The 13,303-nt window shown below is 43.2% G+C and overlaps 3 protein-coding genes across 7 annotated transcripts; all 3 read left to right on the top strand.

Moving 5' to 3' along the window:
* Positions 1–231: 231 nt before the first annotated feature.
* Positions 232–5,979, top strand: gtse1 (G-2 and S-phase expressed 1). Of its 4 annotated transcripts, none has more exons than XM_058074894.1 (12): positions 232–573; positions 801–870; positions 962–1,019; positions 1,248–1,872; positions 1,944–2,105; positions 2,262–2,394; positions 2,469–2,840; positions 2,914–2,983; positions 3,134–3,343; positions 3,430–3,634; positions 3,725–3,841; positions 5,691–5,979. In XM_058074894.1, exons 2-12 carry the CDS (start codon positions 849–851, stop codon positions 5,778–5,780), a joined length of 2,064 nt encoding a protein of 687 aa, XP_057930877.1. In that variant the 5' UTR covers positions 232–573; positions 801–848; the 3' UTR covers positions 5,781–5,979. The 4 variants fall into 4 exon arrangements, with proteins under 4 accessions (XP_057930877.1, XP_057930876.1, XP_057930875.1 ...); XM_058074893.1 differs by having other exon boundaries at positions 801–881; positions 2,262–2,370; XM_058074892.1 differs by having other exon boundaries at positions 801–881; positions 5,694–5,979.
* A 998-nt stretch (positions 5,980–6,977) lies between these two features.
* LOC131130841 (uncharacterized) lies at positions 6,978–9,107 on the top strand. The gene is made up of 4 exons (XM_058074897.1): positions 6,978–7,197; positions 7,379–7,532; positions 7,738–7,884; positions 8,794–9,107. Exons 1-4 carry the CDS (start codon positions 7,046–7,048, stop codon positions 9,061–9,063), a joined length of 723 nt encoding a protein of 240 aa, XP_057930880.1. The 5' UTR covers positions 6,978–7,045; the 3' UTR covers positions 9,064–9,107.
* Positions 9,108–9,431: 324 nt separating this feature from the next.
* Positions 9,432–12,345, top strand: LOC131130840 (high choriolytic enzyme 1-like). 2 transcript variants are annotated; one of them, XM_058074896.1, is made up of 8 exons: positions 9,432–9,549; positions 9,622–9,667; positions 9,803–9,955; positions 10,115–10,232; positions 10,293–10,471; positions 11,772–11,853; positions 12,009–12,138; positions 12,282–12,345. In XM_058074896.1, exons 1-7 carry the CDS (start codon positions 9,481–9,483, stop codon positions 12,133–12,135), a joined length of 774 nt encoding a protein of 257 aa, XP_057930879.1. In that variant the 5' UTR covers positions 9,432–9,480; the 3' UTR covers positions 12,136–12,138; positions 12,282–12,345. The 2 variants fall into 2 exon arrangements, with proteins under 2 accessions (XP_057930879.1, XP_057930878.1); XM_058074895.1 differs by having other exon boundaries at positions 12,279–12,345.
* Positions 12,346–13,303: the final 958 nt, after the last annotated feature.

Below are 13,303 nucleotides of genomic sequence, written 5' to 3'. Positions count from 1 at the left end.
ACATTAGAGTATTACACAATATTTTCTTCTCTGTATATTTTTTATTCATTGAATATTTGTTTTTAATAAATAGTTTTCCCTGCTTTAAAGCAATGTTTTTTTTCTTGTCTAAAGTAATTTTTCATAAATTATGCTAAAAAACATTAAAATGTTACCATTCAAACGAAAAGGAAGTGATATGTTGATAAGCTATTGCTAAGAAGAAGCCTAACCTCGGCCTCTATTGCCAACTAATGGATTAAATCGCTTACGTTTCATACCTCATGCCCTATGAACAATAATTTTTATTTTTATTTAACAGTATCCATCCGTAAAATAGCAAATATATGTTGAATACTTTAAATTATTTGTACTTTATTCCTAGCTAACTCAACTAGCGTATGACCCAATATTGACTACATTACCCACAATTCTACTGACTCTGACGTTGCTCATTTGTGACCAATGACCGAGCGCGCTAGTACCGTGACTAGCAGCGAAGCAGATTTGAATTGTTGTGTGTTGTTGTGTCAAGACGAGATATTTGAATGCGGAGCCGAAAAGACGATTTGACTGCAGTTGTCGAAAGAAGAGGTTTGTGTTTTCAGAATTCATTAAACTCCACTTGATCCCACAAATCAATCATAGTTTTACATCAGATTTGTTCCCTCGAAGGCTAAAAGGTATCATGCTAGCACTACTAGCAACTGGGTATCTCATAGCTTAACTTGTGGAGCACAAGGTCATATTTCCGTTAAGTTGATCACTAGTTGTCAAATAGTTTAAAGTCATGTCAAGTTGATTGTTTAATATCACTTTAGCGCCTTCAGATTGGAGCCTGTGTCCTACAGAGGAGAAGCTGCAGAGAGATGGACCGTCGAGTGAACAGCGGTCAGCCATTGGTGACATTAATATGTTCATCATCATTATTATTACTCGTTTTAACAGTATTTTTTTTATTTGTGTGTGTGTGTCTCCATAGATGTAATTTCTCTGCTCGATGAGAAGTTTGATTTTGATGTTTCTCTGTCATCTGAAAGGTAGGAAAGTTCACAGTCCAGACCTGAACACCATTCTGGAAGAGTCCAACATAAGTCTTCTACTATTACATAAGCATACATTACATATATTCTGATGAAGACCAGAAAAGTGTTTTTTGACCACGTGACATCGCCATCTACTGCCCTGTCATGCACATAACTCTTTTTTTTTAGTCCTTATTCCTCATCAAAAACCATTGGTTTCCTAATTGAGTTCTATCTCTGCAGCTCCAGAGCTGAAGACGAGGATGATGTGTTTCTGGAACCATCGATCCAAGGCGTTGAGGGTGCGCCTGTTAACTTGGTCTCCCACCACGAGGAAGTCGCTGTTAGAGTGCGCACGAGCTGGGATCCGTTCTCTGGAGACCAGCTGGACGCAGTTTGCCAAGAAGCTCACAGATTGGCTGACCAGCTTCAGAGCAGCGAGCTCCAGAAGCCTCAAGGCGTGGACAAATTTGCCACTTCCACAGACAAGGAGCACTTCATCCAGGACGCCGAGGCCAAGCTGGGGGCGCTCGCTCAGCACCCCAGCATGTGCAGCCCGGTCAAGCGGCAGACTTTCTTGGTGCAGGACAGTCCCATGAAGGACTTGCCCCCCGCCATCCAGCACCGCCTGCAGAGAGGAAGCAGCACTGCTTCCTCGGCCCACTCGGCACGCTCAACCGGCCCGTCCGCTCGCCTCTCAACAAGACTCAGCACCTCTAGCCCGGCCAACGCTGCCAAGACCAGGACAGCGCTCCGAGGCAGAGCCATGCTAGGCGTTGTTCTTCCCAGCAAACCAGCCGCACCCCGGACTTCCTGTTCAAACAGCAAGAGTGCAGCAGAGAGAAGCCGACTGCAACCAATCAACAAAGTTTGTTTTTTGACCTTTTTCTTTAAGACCATAACGATTTGTGTAATGTCACATTTTCTTTTTACGTATAGGTGGCACCTGCTCGAAAGCTGAGCCCGAGTCCTGGTCCTACTAATAGGGCGCAGTCGTGTGAGGATCTGCAATCAGATTCAGCGAGTGTTGCCTCTGATGTCAGCGACTCCTCCCTCAATTCCAGCATTGTAGGAAAGCGAACACTAGCCCCTCCCACAAAGGTACTACACTAACAAGGAACCATCACAATTGTTTAGTGTCAAAATCTATTCTTGTCAAGGGACAATACAACACAGTAAACTTTCATATACTTTAGAATCTAGTGTGCTGTACTTTTGGGAGATACAGTATCTCAAATTTTAGTTTTCTGTCTGAAGGTTGTGAGAAACCAGTCAGGCTTGAAGGCTCCACCTCTTCAGAACAGGAAGGTGACCGACAAAAGGAACACGTCCTCATCCTCATCGTCGGTGTCCAGCTTCAACTCCAGTATGTCCTTGTCCCCGGCCAAAGGTGTGCGATTGACTACCTGTTGTTGGCATATAGGTGCTAACGGCTAACTCTCTGCTTTGTCCCCTGCTTCTCAGGCAAGCTGAACTCCTCTGTGAACCGCAATTTCAGCACCTCCACTGGCAACGTCAGTCGGCCTGTCAATGAAAACAAGCGCCGCTCGGGACTTGGTGTCGCAGCGGAGCATTCGTCTTCCATCATGAGCCGCCGCACGCTGTCCAGCCAGGCCAGGAGGTCATCTGAGGCGGAGCACGTCAAGTCAGCTAGGTCCACGCCTCAAAGAAAGGCTGAGGCCACGGCCATTCAGCCGTTGTCTTCCATGAAAACGCTGGAGAAGACCACGTCTGTCCCCTCTGTCACCGCCGCCTCAACTCAGATTCAAAGTAGACCCAAGGCAAAACCCAAACTTCAAGTTTCGGCCTTGCCCACACCCAGCAGAGGAGTGAGAGGTGGGAAATAACGGTGGGGACTTCCTGGATAGAATCAGGAAGTACTAATAGTCGTGTGCTTTTGCTGTTGAAGGTGCTTCGTCTCCAGATGTTTCAAAGGTGCTGAAACCAAAGAGGCTCATTTCTTTGGCCGGTATGGACAGGTGAGACATCACTCTTTATATCTTTGATGCATTCTACAAAACATGCTAGGTGGCTACATGTTAGCACTATTACAATGTCCTGACATTGGGGCTTTATAGTATCTTGGCCACATCTTATGTTCTCATTATTCTGCATCCTCCCCTTTTTAGTGTCCCTAAAAAGGCATTTGCAAGCCCTCTCACGCCCCCTGCTGGAAGTAGCAGGTCACCACAGCTGAAGCAGCAGCGTCCATCTGCGCTCCCCACTCCCCTGAAACGCAGAACGTCTTCCATCCCCATGGCAACACCCACCAACCACGGCAGAATTGCAAGAACGCCAGGCACCCCCGACTCGGGACACCCCTCCAGGAGCTGTGGCAGGTGAAAGTCTGGGAGCTCTAGAAATGCTGTACTGGCTTGGGGGTGGGGTTGTGAGTTAAAACCACGTGCTTTTTTTGTGTGTGTAGTGCCACTCCCACTGATTCTATCAGGACAGGACCTGTAGATATCCAGCGCTTCTCTCTGGAGGAGGAGGAGCCTCCTGCTGACCCACCCCCCACAGAGCCACTGCCCAACCAATCAGAGAGCCCAGAGGCTGAGGTATTGGCTCAAAGCCAATCAGAGCCCAGCAAAGACCTGATCGAGCTGGAGACCCACAAACTGATACCAGAGGTCATATGTCACCTTCATGACCGACCACCCTCCCTCCCATGCCTTCTTTGTCCACCTGACCTTTTTTCTGGCTTCGCACCCCCCTTTCAGGTTCTCCTCCTAGACCTTCCTGCCCCAACTCTGCAGCCTCACGAGAAACTGCTCATCGACCTGAGCAACACCCCCGACCTCATCAGGACCGGCGGCAAGTGCAGCACCTCAACGCAGGTATAGTAGTACTTCCTGCTCTGCTCACTTATGCTTTCCTGCTTGCTATCAATACCCAAATTTGGGCATAAGAAAACAAGTGAAACCTCTAAATCAGAATTAATGCATTAGAATTTGACTGGTTAACTTACATTTGTATGACATGACAATTAGGTCATGTTATTTAAAGGGATAGGTCAGATTTTTTTACATGAAGTCGTATGCCATCCCCACCAGCAGTGTATCGCATCAACAGCGACTTACCCACTTGGACCTGTAAGCCGGTGATGAGGAACATAGTTCCAGTTAGTTGCTTGGGGCAAGAAAGGAAAGCGTTTGGCTACTCAAAACAATATGTGTTCAAAAGACAAATACATTTGCATGATGAAAATGCCTCCTCAAAAAAATCAGATCACTCAGCATTACTTTCTGTTGTGTATGTGATGAAGATGACAACCACGCTGCCACTTGTTTAGATATGGATTCCACAGCGGATGAGGATGCGAGTGCCACAGCCATCTTCATCACATACATAATGCTAATGTAAATAAAGGCACAAAAGTGATGGTTTCTAAGCCGAATGCCACAGCCTTCATCCTGACACTTACTGGGGCCTTTGGTCGCAAAGTAAATCTAAATGAAACAGCTCCAAATGGTATGCGACAGTGTCGCTCCTTGTATTGCAAAAGAAATGCAACATTTGAGGTTGATGGTTGAAAAGACAACATTTTTGGAAATGTTACAAATGTTTGACAGACTACAAATTGCCTGGGAGAGGGTACATGTACATTTCACAAACAGTTCCTGAACTGTTATATAACCGAGTGAAAGAAGACATTGGAAACATTGCATTTTACTTCACCACCACAGATATGTGACCTTGCTAGACAAAGAGCTTTTTATTGTTGAGGGTTGTTTTTGCCTTTCTTTAATTTATTGTGATGTTTGCAAAATTGAATGGGCGGCACGGTAGTCGAGTGGTTAGCACGCAGACCTCACAGCTAGGAGACCAGAGTTCAATTCCACCCTCGAGTTTGCATGTTCTCCCCGTGCATGCGTGGGTTTTCTCCGGGTACTCCGGTTTCCTCCCACATTCCAAAAACATGCTAGGTTAATTAGCCACTCCAAATTGTCCACAGGTATGAATGTGAGTGTGAATGGTTGTTTGTCTATATGTGCCCTGTGATTGGCTGGCGACCAGTCCAGGGTGTACCCCGCCTCTCGCCCAAAGACAGCTGGGATAGGCTCCAGCAACCCCCGCGACCCTCGTGAGGAAAAAGCGGTAGAAAATGAATTAATAAAAATAAATGAAATGATAGACAAAATAATTTGGTCTATCGATTATGAACAATAATTTGTAGAGTTGAGTTTTTGCTTCATCTTATGTATATTCAGGCTCAAAAGGATAAGCTTCTGGATCCTTATTTGTTGATAGAATTATCATTAGTTTCTATGGGCTGTGTGAAATCAATACACCCAAGAAAGAAGTTGCTGTAGTGCTTAAATTGGCCAAAATACTCTCAGTATTGCGTGTTATCATGGATGTGCCTGTTACTTCACGGTCACAGCATGCAGTGTACAAAACAAATTAAGGGCATTGTTAGCTCCCCTCATACTTGCAGTTTTTCTCAGAAAAGGGAAAGACATGCATCTTTATGTTTCACATAGCGGTTGCGGCTGATGGGCTAAATTCCCCCAAAAGTGCAGTGTTCCTTTTAATGGCTATACAGTACAATCAAAATGGAAATGTAACAGCGTCCAAGAATGAGAGGGTCTACTTCATGTCAAATTTCTATTTTATTTCCTTGCTCACATGTCCAAATGTCCGCTGTCAGATTCTTTTGGACTTAAAACTGTTCTTTGCTTCCAGCAGTTAATCGACTTGAGCTCCCCGCTCATCAAGTGGAGTCCAGAAGACAAGAAGGAGAACAACGCCCCCCTCATCAACCTGTCCTTCTGAACTGGACATTCCTCACCCCCGACATCTGAGGACTTGGACCAGGACCCTAATGGCCTTAGTGACAGTGGAGTGTTTTACGTTAAATGTGTTTATATGATGAAAACATGGAATGGTTCCTAACTTGTGATCGTTTATCTTTTATCATCTGGTGCTGCTCTTATTAATAATTCATATTGAAATAAATGTTTTGATTGCTTCTGTGTCCTTTAAATGAGCTAACCTGCAAAGTAGAGAGAAAAGACTACTGCTGCTTTAGTCCGTATAGGACAGCTGCAAAGTGATCCTTTCACATTAAATATTCCCTTTATGTGTCCTTGTCTCTGCAAGAAATAACAGCATGAATGAGAATGGACTACAGGCCTTCAGTGAGCAATGGTATGATTCCATTTTTGTGGGAACACTTTGGGGAACTGTTCTGTCTTCACTGCATACAGCAAGGACCATAAAGGCGTGCTTGGAGGAGTTTGATGATGGAAGAGCTAGAACAGGTCCAACGTCAATCATCACTGGCGATAGATGGACAAAAAAAGACAAATCATCTAGAAACCATCCATCCATTTTCTCGACCGTTTATGCTGGAGCCTATCCCAGCTGTCTTTGGACCTGAGGCAGGGTATACCCTGGACTGGTCATGTAGAAACCATCCCCAGATAAGTAGAAGGTATTACAACTGCAAAACCATCCATTTATGTTAAATACTATCAGTTGACTGACAAAGAAAATGTGACAATTTTTGGACATTGGATTAGAATCATTAATTTTATATACCTCTTGGCCTATTTGGATAGCAGCTTTATGCTCCACCCGGAGAACCCAGAGAAAACCCAGATGAGCACAGGGGGAAGATGAAAACTCCACAGAGTAGTCTCCTCCAATACCCTCATCTTTCTGAACTGGACATCCCTCTCCACCCTAACGGGACTTGGACCAGGACGCTATTGGCCTTATTGATAGTGATGTGCTTTGTTAAATCTGCTTATATGATGAAAACATGGAATAGTTGTGATGACTTTGTCTTTTATATCATATTTTGCTGCTCTTATTAGTAATTCATATTGATAAATGTTATACATTTCTGTTCAGTCTCTTTTGATTGCCCCAATGTCCTCTTAATGAGCTCGTCTGCAAAGTAGAGATCCTCAGGTGTTCTAGGTTGTCTTAATAACACCCTCACACAAGAAAGCTTATAAGTACAGCCTGGTGGGGAAGGTGGACTGTTTGGACGAGATCACCTGCAAGTCTTTGTAGTTGCGATCCACGTCAAGATGGTAGACAGAGATGTCAGGTTGGAGGCCCTCTCTGTGCTCTGCAACACTCCGATCACCTCCTTCCAGGCGCAGACCTCCAGAAACAATCTTGCAAACTTTGGTGCGTCGACTATGTGCGTCCAAGGGTTCATGTCTGCAGCCATGGGGCGGTAAGGAGAAAAGACACTAATGTGCGGAGCTTATTTTCCCATTTCAAAACTACTAAACATTTGGCTGGTGCATTGAAGGGGTTCATGAAATGTGGAAAAAAAAAACTTTTTGGTACAAATGATGTGTATCAGTGATTTTTTAAAATGTGTGTAAAGCACTTCTGTGTGTTTTTGGATGCAGAAATGCAGGACAAATGGGTCTCCTCATAGACGAGGACGAGTTCTTCGACAGTCGCTACGACTTTGACTTCACTCACATCAAAGACACTCAAACTTATTACCGTGGTGGCGAAGTGTACCAGCGACCCTGTGGATGGCTGCGCATTGCTCTCAAGGTACAACAAAGACACTTGCTTTTTTAACAACCTAATTAAATCAACTGAAAATGTAGTATAAATAACAGTGCAAGTGACAGTTGAGTTGCAACATTTTAAAGAGCATGCAGAGGTAGATAAAGCTGCTGGATGTTGACAGCACTGGAGCGGCTTCGTCCACCAAGGAATCAGATGCACATAACTCTAAAATTCCTCTGCTTTTCAGGTTTGGGATAAGTATCCAGATGGTAACGCCTGGCTGGGAGAGCGAGGTTATTCCACGACCACACATTCCAAGCATGGAGAGTGGCCGGTGTCCTACCATGGCACATCCAAAAAGGGCGCTCAGGGTATCATTGTAGCTACTTATGAGGTAAACGCTCAAGTCACACTGCTGTAAAAATTGACTGAAATGGAGTTGTGATTATCAATAACCCCACAGCGAGTTTTGGGATCCTGTTGAGGATGCTTTCCAGCAACCTCTCTCAAAACAGAGATCAACGAAAGCAACATTCACAACATTAACATTCACTATTATTGTTACAATACATTACCAGATCCATGTATAGATTAGTTTTCCAATATTTCCAGAATAAGCACTGTCGTTGAGCATCTAATATGATGCACATAAGAACATCAGCCACAACAGTAAGTTTGACTGGCCCCGAGTGACACTGCAGAGACTAACTCTGACTCTGAGATAGTTGGTTCAATTCCCGATTTGATCATAAACTACCAATTTACTCTTACTTTTGTTCTACTTTTTAGCATATTTCCACAGCATTTCAGTCCAGCTTCAGCTTCCGAACGGCTCCTGTGTTCATTCTAAATTTCGATTTTCACACCTTTTCGAAGTAGTTCAGTTTCTTGTCAGCGTTTCAGAATTCATGTCTGCTGACATTGCATCATCTAGTATCAATATATAACTGTACCACAACAATGTAGGAACAATACATTCCATGCATACTGTTTCCATTGTCCTCCAGACAAAAAATGTAAAAGGATAAATATGTCAACATTCGAGCATGCATCTAAGACAACAAACTATAAACAACCGCAATGTATGAAACTCATCGCCAATGTGTAGGGAACCCTGCACACAGGAAGCAACGGGCGGCTGTGGCCAGCAAGTCTCCCATGTTTTTGATTGACTGCCAGATTAGGAAGAAATTTTAGGGTCTCAAAGTTGTTCCGAGGAGAATAAGCAGCCTGTGTTGATAGAGTACTCTTGATAGTACTATTCACTTTACCTGATTTGCTCCAACCACATTTGTGTCCACAGCCGGGTCCAGGTCAGAAGTACGGAAGGGGGATTTATTCCACACCATACATGGCCAACGCCATTGACTACAGCAAAACGTTCACCTCCAAAAAAACTGGAAAAAAGTACCAAGTGGTTTTGCAGAACCGCAACAACCCAGTGTACAGGGAGAAGCACAACAAGGGAAGGTACTGGTTGGTCCCTGTCCCCAAAGGTTTGACACAAACGGAGGAGCAGGAGCTGGTAGAGAAGGCCATCCGTCCTTATGCTGTACTCATCAAACAACTGTAACATGTTAACAAAAAATACAGAGCATTTCAAATTGCTGTGGTCTTCATTTGGCTAAAATGTCAACTGGGATCCTTTAACGCTTTTCCACAAAACTGGTTTCACTCCTAAGTCTGTCAGACTGTCAACAAAGTATGTCAACTTTCAAGAAAGGAGATCCTTGTTGATTGATCCAAGTGGTTTAGTATGAGGTTAAATCTGAATCCAAATAGAATCCTTGTAGTTGGTGTAAACCTGAGGTAATAATGAACTAGCTTGAGTCATGTGGACATTTTCCCATACAAGCTAAAAATATACAGCGTGAAGGTGGGAATGATCCTGATGTTCTCAAGGCAACGTGGTGCCTTATCACTCCCGTTCATCACACGATGGAGGCTTTAAAGGGAGCAGCAGCAAGAGGAGACGCACACATCTCACACCATGACGCTGGTCATCTTCTCACTCCTCACGCTGCTGGTGGCCTCACAAGGCGGCTGGGCCGCGCAGGAGGTCAGTTAGTCCTACTACTTGTTCTACAAAGTGACGCTTTTGCAAAGATGACGTTCCCTTTTACTGATCCAGGATCTGTCCGTGTCTGAGCTTCTGTGGCGGGCCAACAAAGATGTTGGTAAGACAATGTCTCCATGGCTTTAAAGCAACAGTAAGGAACATTATTGGTGGACAAGTGTATATCACTGTTGAACTACTGTGGTCAATGTGTTGTTAGTACAATGGTGAATGGACGGAGTGTTCATTGTCACAGTTCACACGGAGGACGAGCCTCTCGTGATGGACGACATCGCTTATGACAAAGACAACGAGAAGAACGCTGACCAGTGCACTTCCAGAGGATGCATGTGGCCCAAATCCAGCGACGGGAAAGTGTACGTGCCTTACGTCATTGCCAGACATTACTGTGAGTAATCGCAGTACTCTGCTTGTAAACACATTACTGCAGCTATTCTACTTTGTATTGCCATAGCTGTCTCCTAGTAATCCTATACAGTCGGTACTCTTGTTGTGACAGTGGCCTCCAGTGTACTTTCTTATACTTGTTTGACATTTTCCTCCTCAGCATCTCGTGAGCGTTCCATCATCGAGCGCGGCCTGACGTCCTTCCATTCCGTCTCCTGCATCCGCTTTGTCTCACGCTCCAACCAGAGAGACTACTTAAGCATCCAGTCCAACAACGGGTAGGTACTTGCCTATATACAGTACCACAGTATATCTAACCTCTTGTTGTCTGCCTCCAGCTGTTACTCGTATGTGGGTCGCCGTGGCAACGGCCAGACCTTGTCTCTGGACCGTCAGGGCTGCATGTACCACAGCACAGTCCAGCATGAGCTCCTTCACGCTCTAGGCTTCAACCATGAGCAGTGTCGGTCCGACAGGGACAACCACATCAAAATCCTGTGGGGGAACATCCAGTCTGGTCAGTGCATGTGTGTGTGGATACACTCAACAAAAATATAAACAAAGCACAATCTGAAAGATCTATAACTTTCTAGATCCACAAAAGTACACTTTGTCTCAAATATTGCTCACAAATGCGTCCAAATCTGTGTCTTTGTCAAGTTAATTAACCCACTTGACAGGTGTGGTGTTACCTCCCTAAACTAGACTTAGGGAAATAGTTATAATTTTACTGCTCACTGCCAAATGTTTCGACCTGAAACACATGAAAGAGCGGGAACAGTTGGTCGTCTCTCCAACATAGCAGTTTATTTATTTCTCATACACAACTACAACCATCGAGGCATTCAAGAATGCTCTGCTACTTGACAGGAAATAGCCATATTAAGATTATATATATATATATATATATATACATTGAAGTATACATCCATTTTGTTCCTTCACCCATTCTTTTGTCTATCTACTTCTACTTCACTAAAATGGGTGCTAAAGGCAGCCAGGCTTCGGTTCTCACCGCTAGGCCTGTTAGCATTAGCAAATATACACATGTATATACACAGACTTTCTTTTCTCACATAAACAACTAATATACATTACAGAGACATCAAAAGTCACTCTACATGACTATACTAACATATCGTGGTGTACTTAAAAACACTTCTTTTTCACCAACCTGAAACCTATGAAAGAGCGGGAACAGTTGGTCGTCTCTCCAACACGGCAGTTTATTTATTTCTTCTTCAGCGCTGTGTGTGGTGGCCTTCCCAAACAACCAAGCCGCAACGCCCCCCTGTGGCGCCACTGTGCCACAGCACCGAGCAGCGAAAGTGCCCTACTTTCAACCACAAATTATAGGAAGATTAAATGAAAACACATTTGTTTTTTGTGGGGTTTTTTCCACACCTTTACAGTGACATATGAAAAAGCGGATGATAGCCACCTTAGGCTAGCCACAATAAAAGGCCAATCAAAAATGTCAGTCATTTTTATTGGGCATTTTATGTACCCAGATCTTGGAGTTCAGCTCATTTTTATGTATGAGACCCATGCTGGAAAAGGTTGTGTGGTGTATGTAGTGTATAAAGTACAGTATATATAGTACAGTATGTATTATATATATATATATATATATATATGTATATATATATATATATATATATATATATATATATATATATATGTATATATATATATATATATATATATATATATATATATATATATATATATATATATATATATATATATATATATATATATACATATATATACATATATATGTATATGCTACAGTGTTGATATGATGTTCCTCTCAGGTTGGGAGTACGCCTTTGACAAGATGAACACACTCAACATGAACACACCATACGACTACAACTCTGTCATGCAGTACCATAGGTTTGTATTTTGTTTTCAGAATTATTTTTACCCTCCATGAACAAAAGTATTGGGACACCGCCAATGGCGGGCTTAGCCATGATAGATGTGTTCCAGAGAGAAAGAACAAAAACTGCCCTTAAGACTTAAGTTAATTGAGTCTGCACTGACTACAGGTACGCCTTCTCTGGCAACAACAAGCCCACCATGCAGCCCATCCCCAACCCTAACGTCAGCTTTGGCAACGCTAGCCAGATGAGCAAGAACGACATTGCCAGACTGAACACCTTGTACAAGTGTTAAGCGGTAAGACAACAGTACAGCCATGATGCAGGATGGTTACACTGTCTTTAATGCATCACAGGCTGACACAATGTAATTTTACAATTTCAACATCAATATTGCGTCATAAATTGTTTTTCATTTTTTATATTTCTGTCTTCCAGCAGGCAGCGACATCAATTCTCATTCATATGCAACTGTAGAACATTAAAGGGCCCATGTGCATAATCACGTTTTTTCTGTTCTCACTTTTTTTTAAAAAATATTATTAGTGACTTTTTTTTGTTTATTCAAAAGAGTGTGAGTCCTTCTACCGACCAGTAGGAGAAGCCACTTGCACGCTTTGTTAAACATCTGATACCTGACAAGAAAAAAATGAACATAGACTCTGCAGGTACGGTGACAACACTTCCAATAAGTCATAACGGATTAAAAAAAATCACTAAAATGGTGAGGGGATTTCATGTTGACATTTTTGTAAAAATATAACAATGTTCAGTCGAAAGTGATGCAGTTTGATATCAATAACCATCTAACCCAGTGGTTTTCGAACTAAGGGGTGCGCCCCTTGGAGATAAAGATATACTGTAAATGATAAAAATCATTAGTTTGACACGGAGTTTGTGATGGGGGTAAATTCACTCATCTAATTTTCATATTATGACGTCACCAGGCTAGGAATGGGTCAGTTCCTTGTCTGGCAATACCAAACAAGCTCATCAAAATGTCTGATTCACTTGTCAGTCTTCGTCGTCTCTCTTGCAAACAGGCATCATCGTCATCATAATGAACACTGTTGCTTTCTACGTTATTAGAATGTTTCCTTCAGCGCCTTCTCCCGCAGCTATGGCTACTACCACGTTTTGGTTTTTCACATTCCAGCTACCATAGCGATTTACGTCGTGAATCCTCTGGAATGTCCCTTCCTACGACCCAGAACACGGTTACGTTCCAAAAATGTGCTGCTTTGTGGACTGTCATAGTGTGTACAGGAAAAAAATATTTAGGTTTTTGTTTATTCATGGTGGCTTAGTAAACTCAGCATTGTAATTTTTATACTGTAAAAGTGACCACTGATGAGATCATTTTTTTAATGGGGACTGAAAATAATTTAGTCTCTAAAAAAATTTGGGAACCACAGCTTATTACGGTCCTCTATGGCAGGGGTCTCAAACACGTGGCCCGCGGG

The sequence above is a fragment of the Doryrhamphus excisus genome, chromosome 6 (genome assembly GCF_030265055.1).
Source record: "Doryrhamphus excisus isolate RoL2022-K1 chromosome 6, RoL_Dexc_1.0, whole genome shotgun sequence".
NCBI lineage: Eukaryota > Metazoa > Chordata > Actinopteri > Syngnathiformes > Syngnathidae > Doryrhamphus > Doryrhamphus excisus.
The sequence above is the reverse complement of the archived record's forward strand: the minus strand, read 5'-3'. Positions and strand labels throughout refer to the sequence as shown.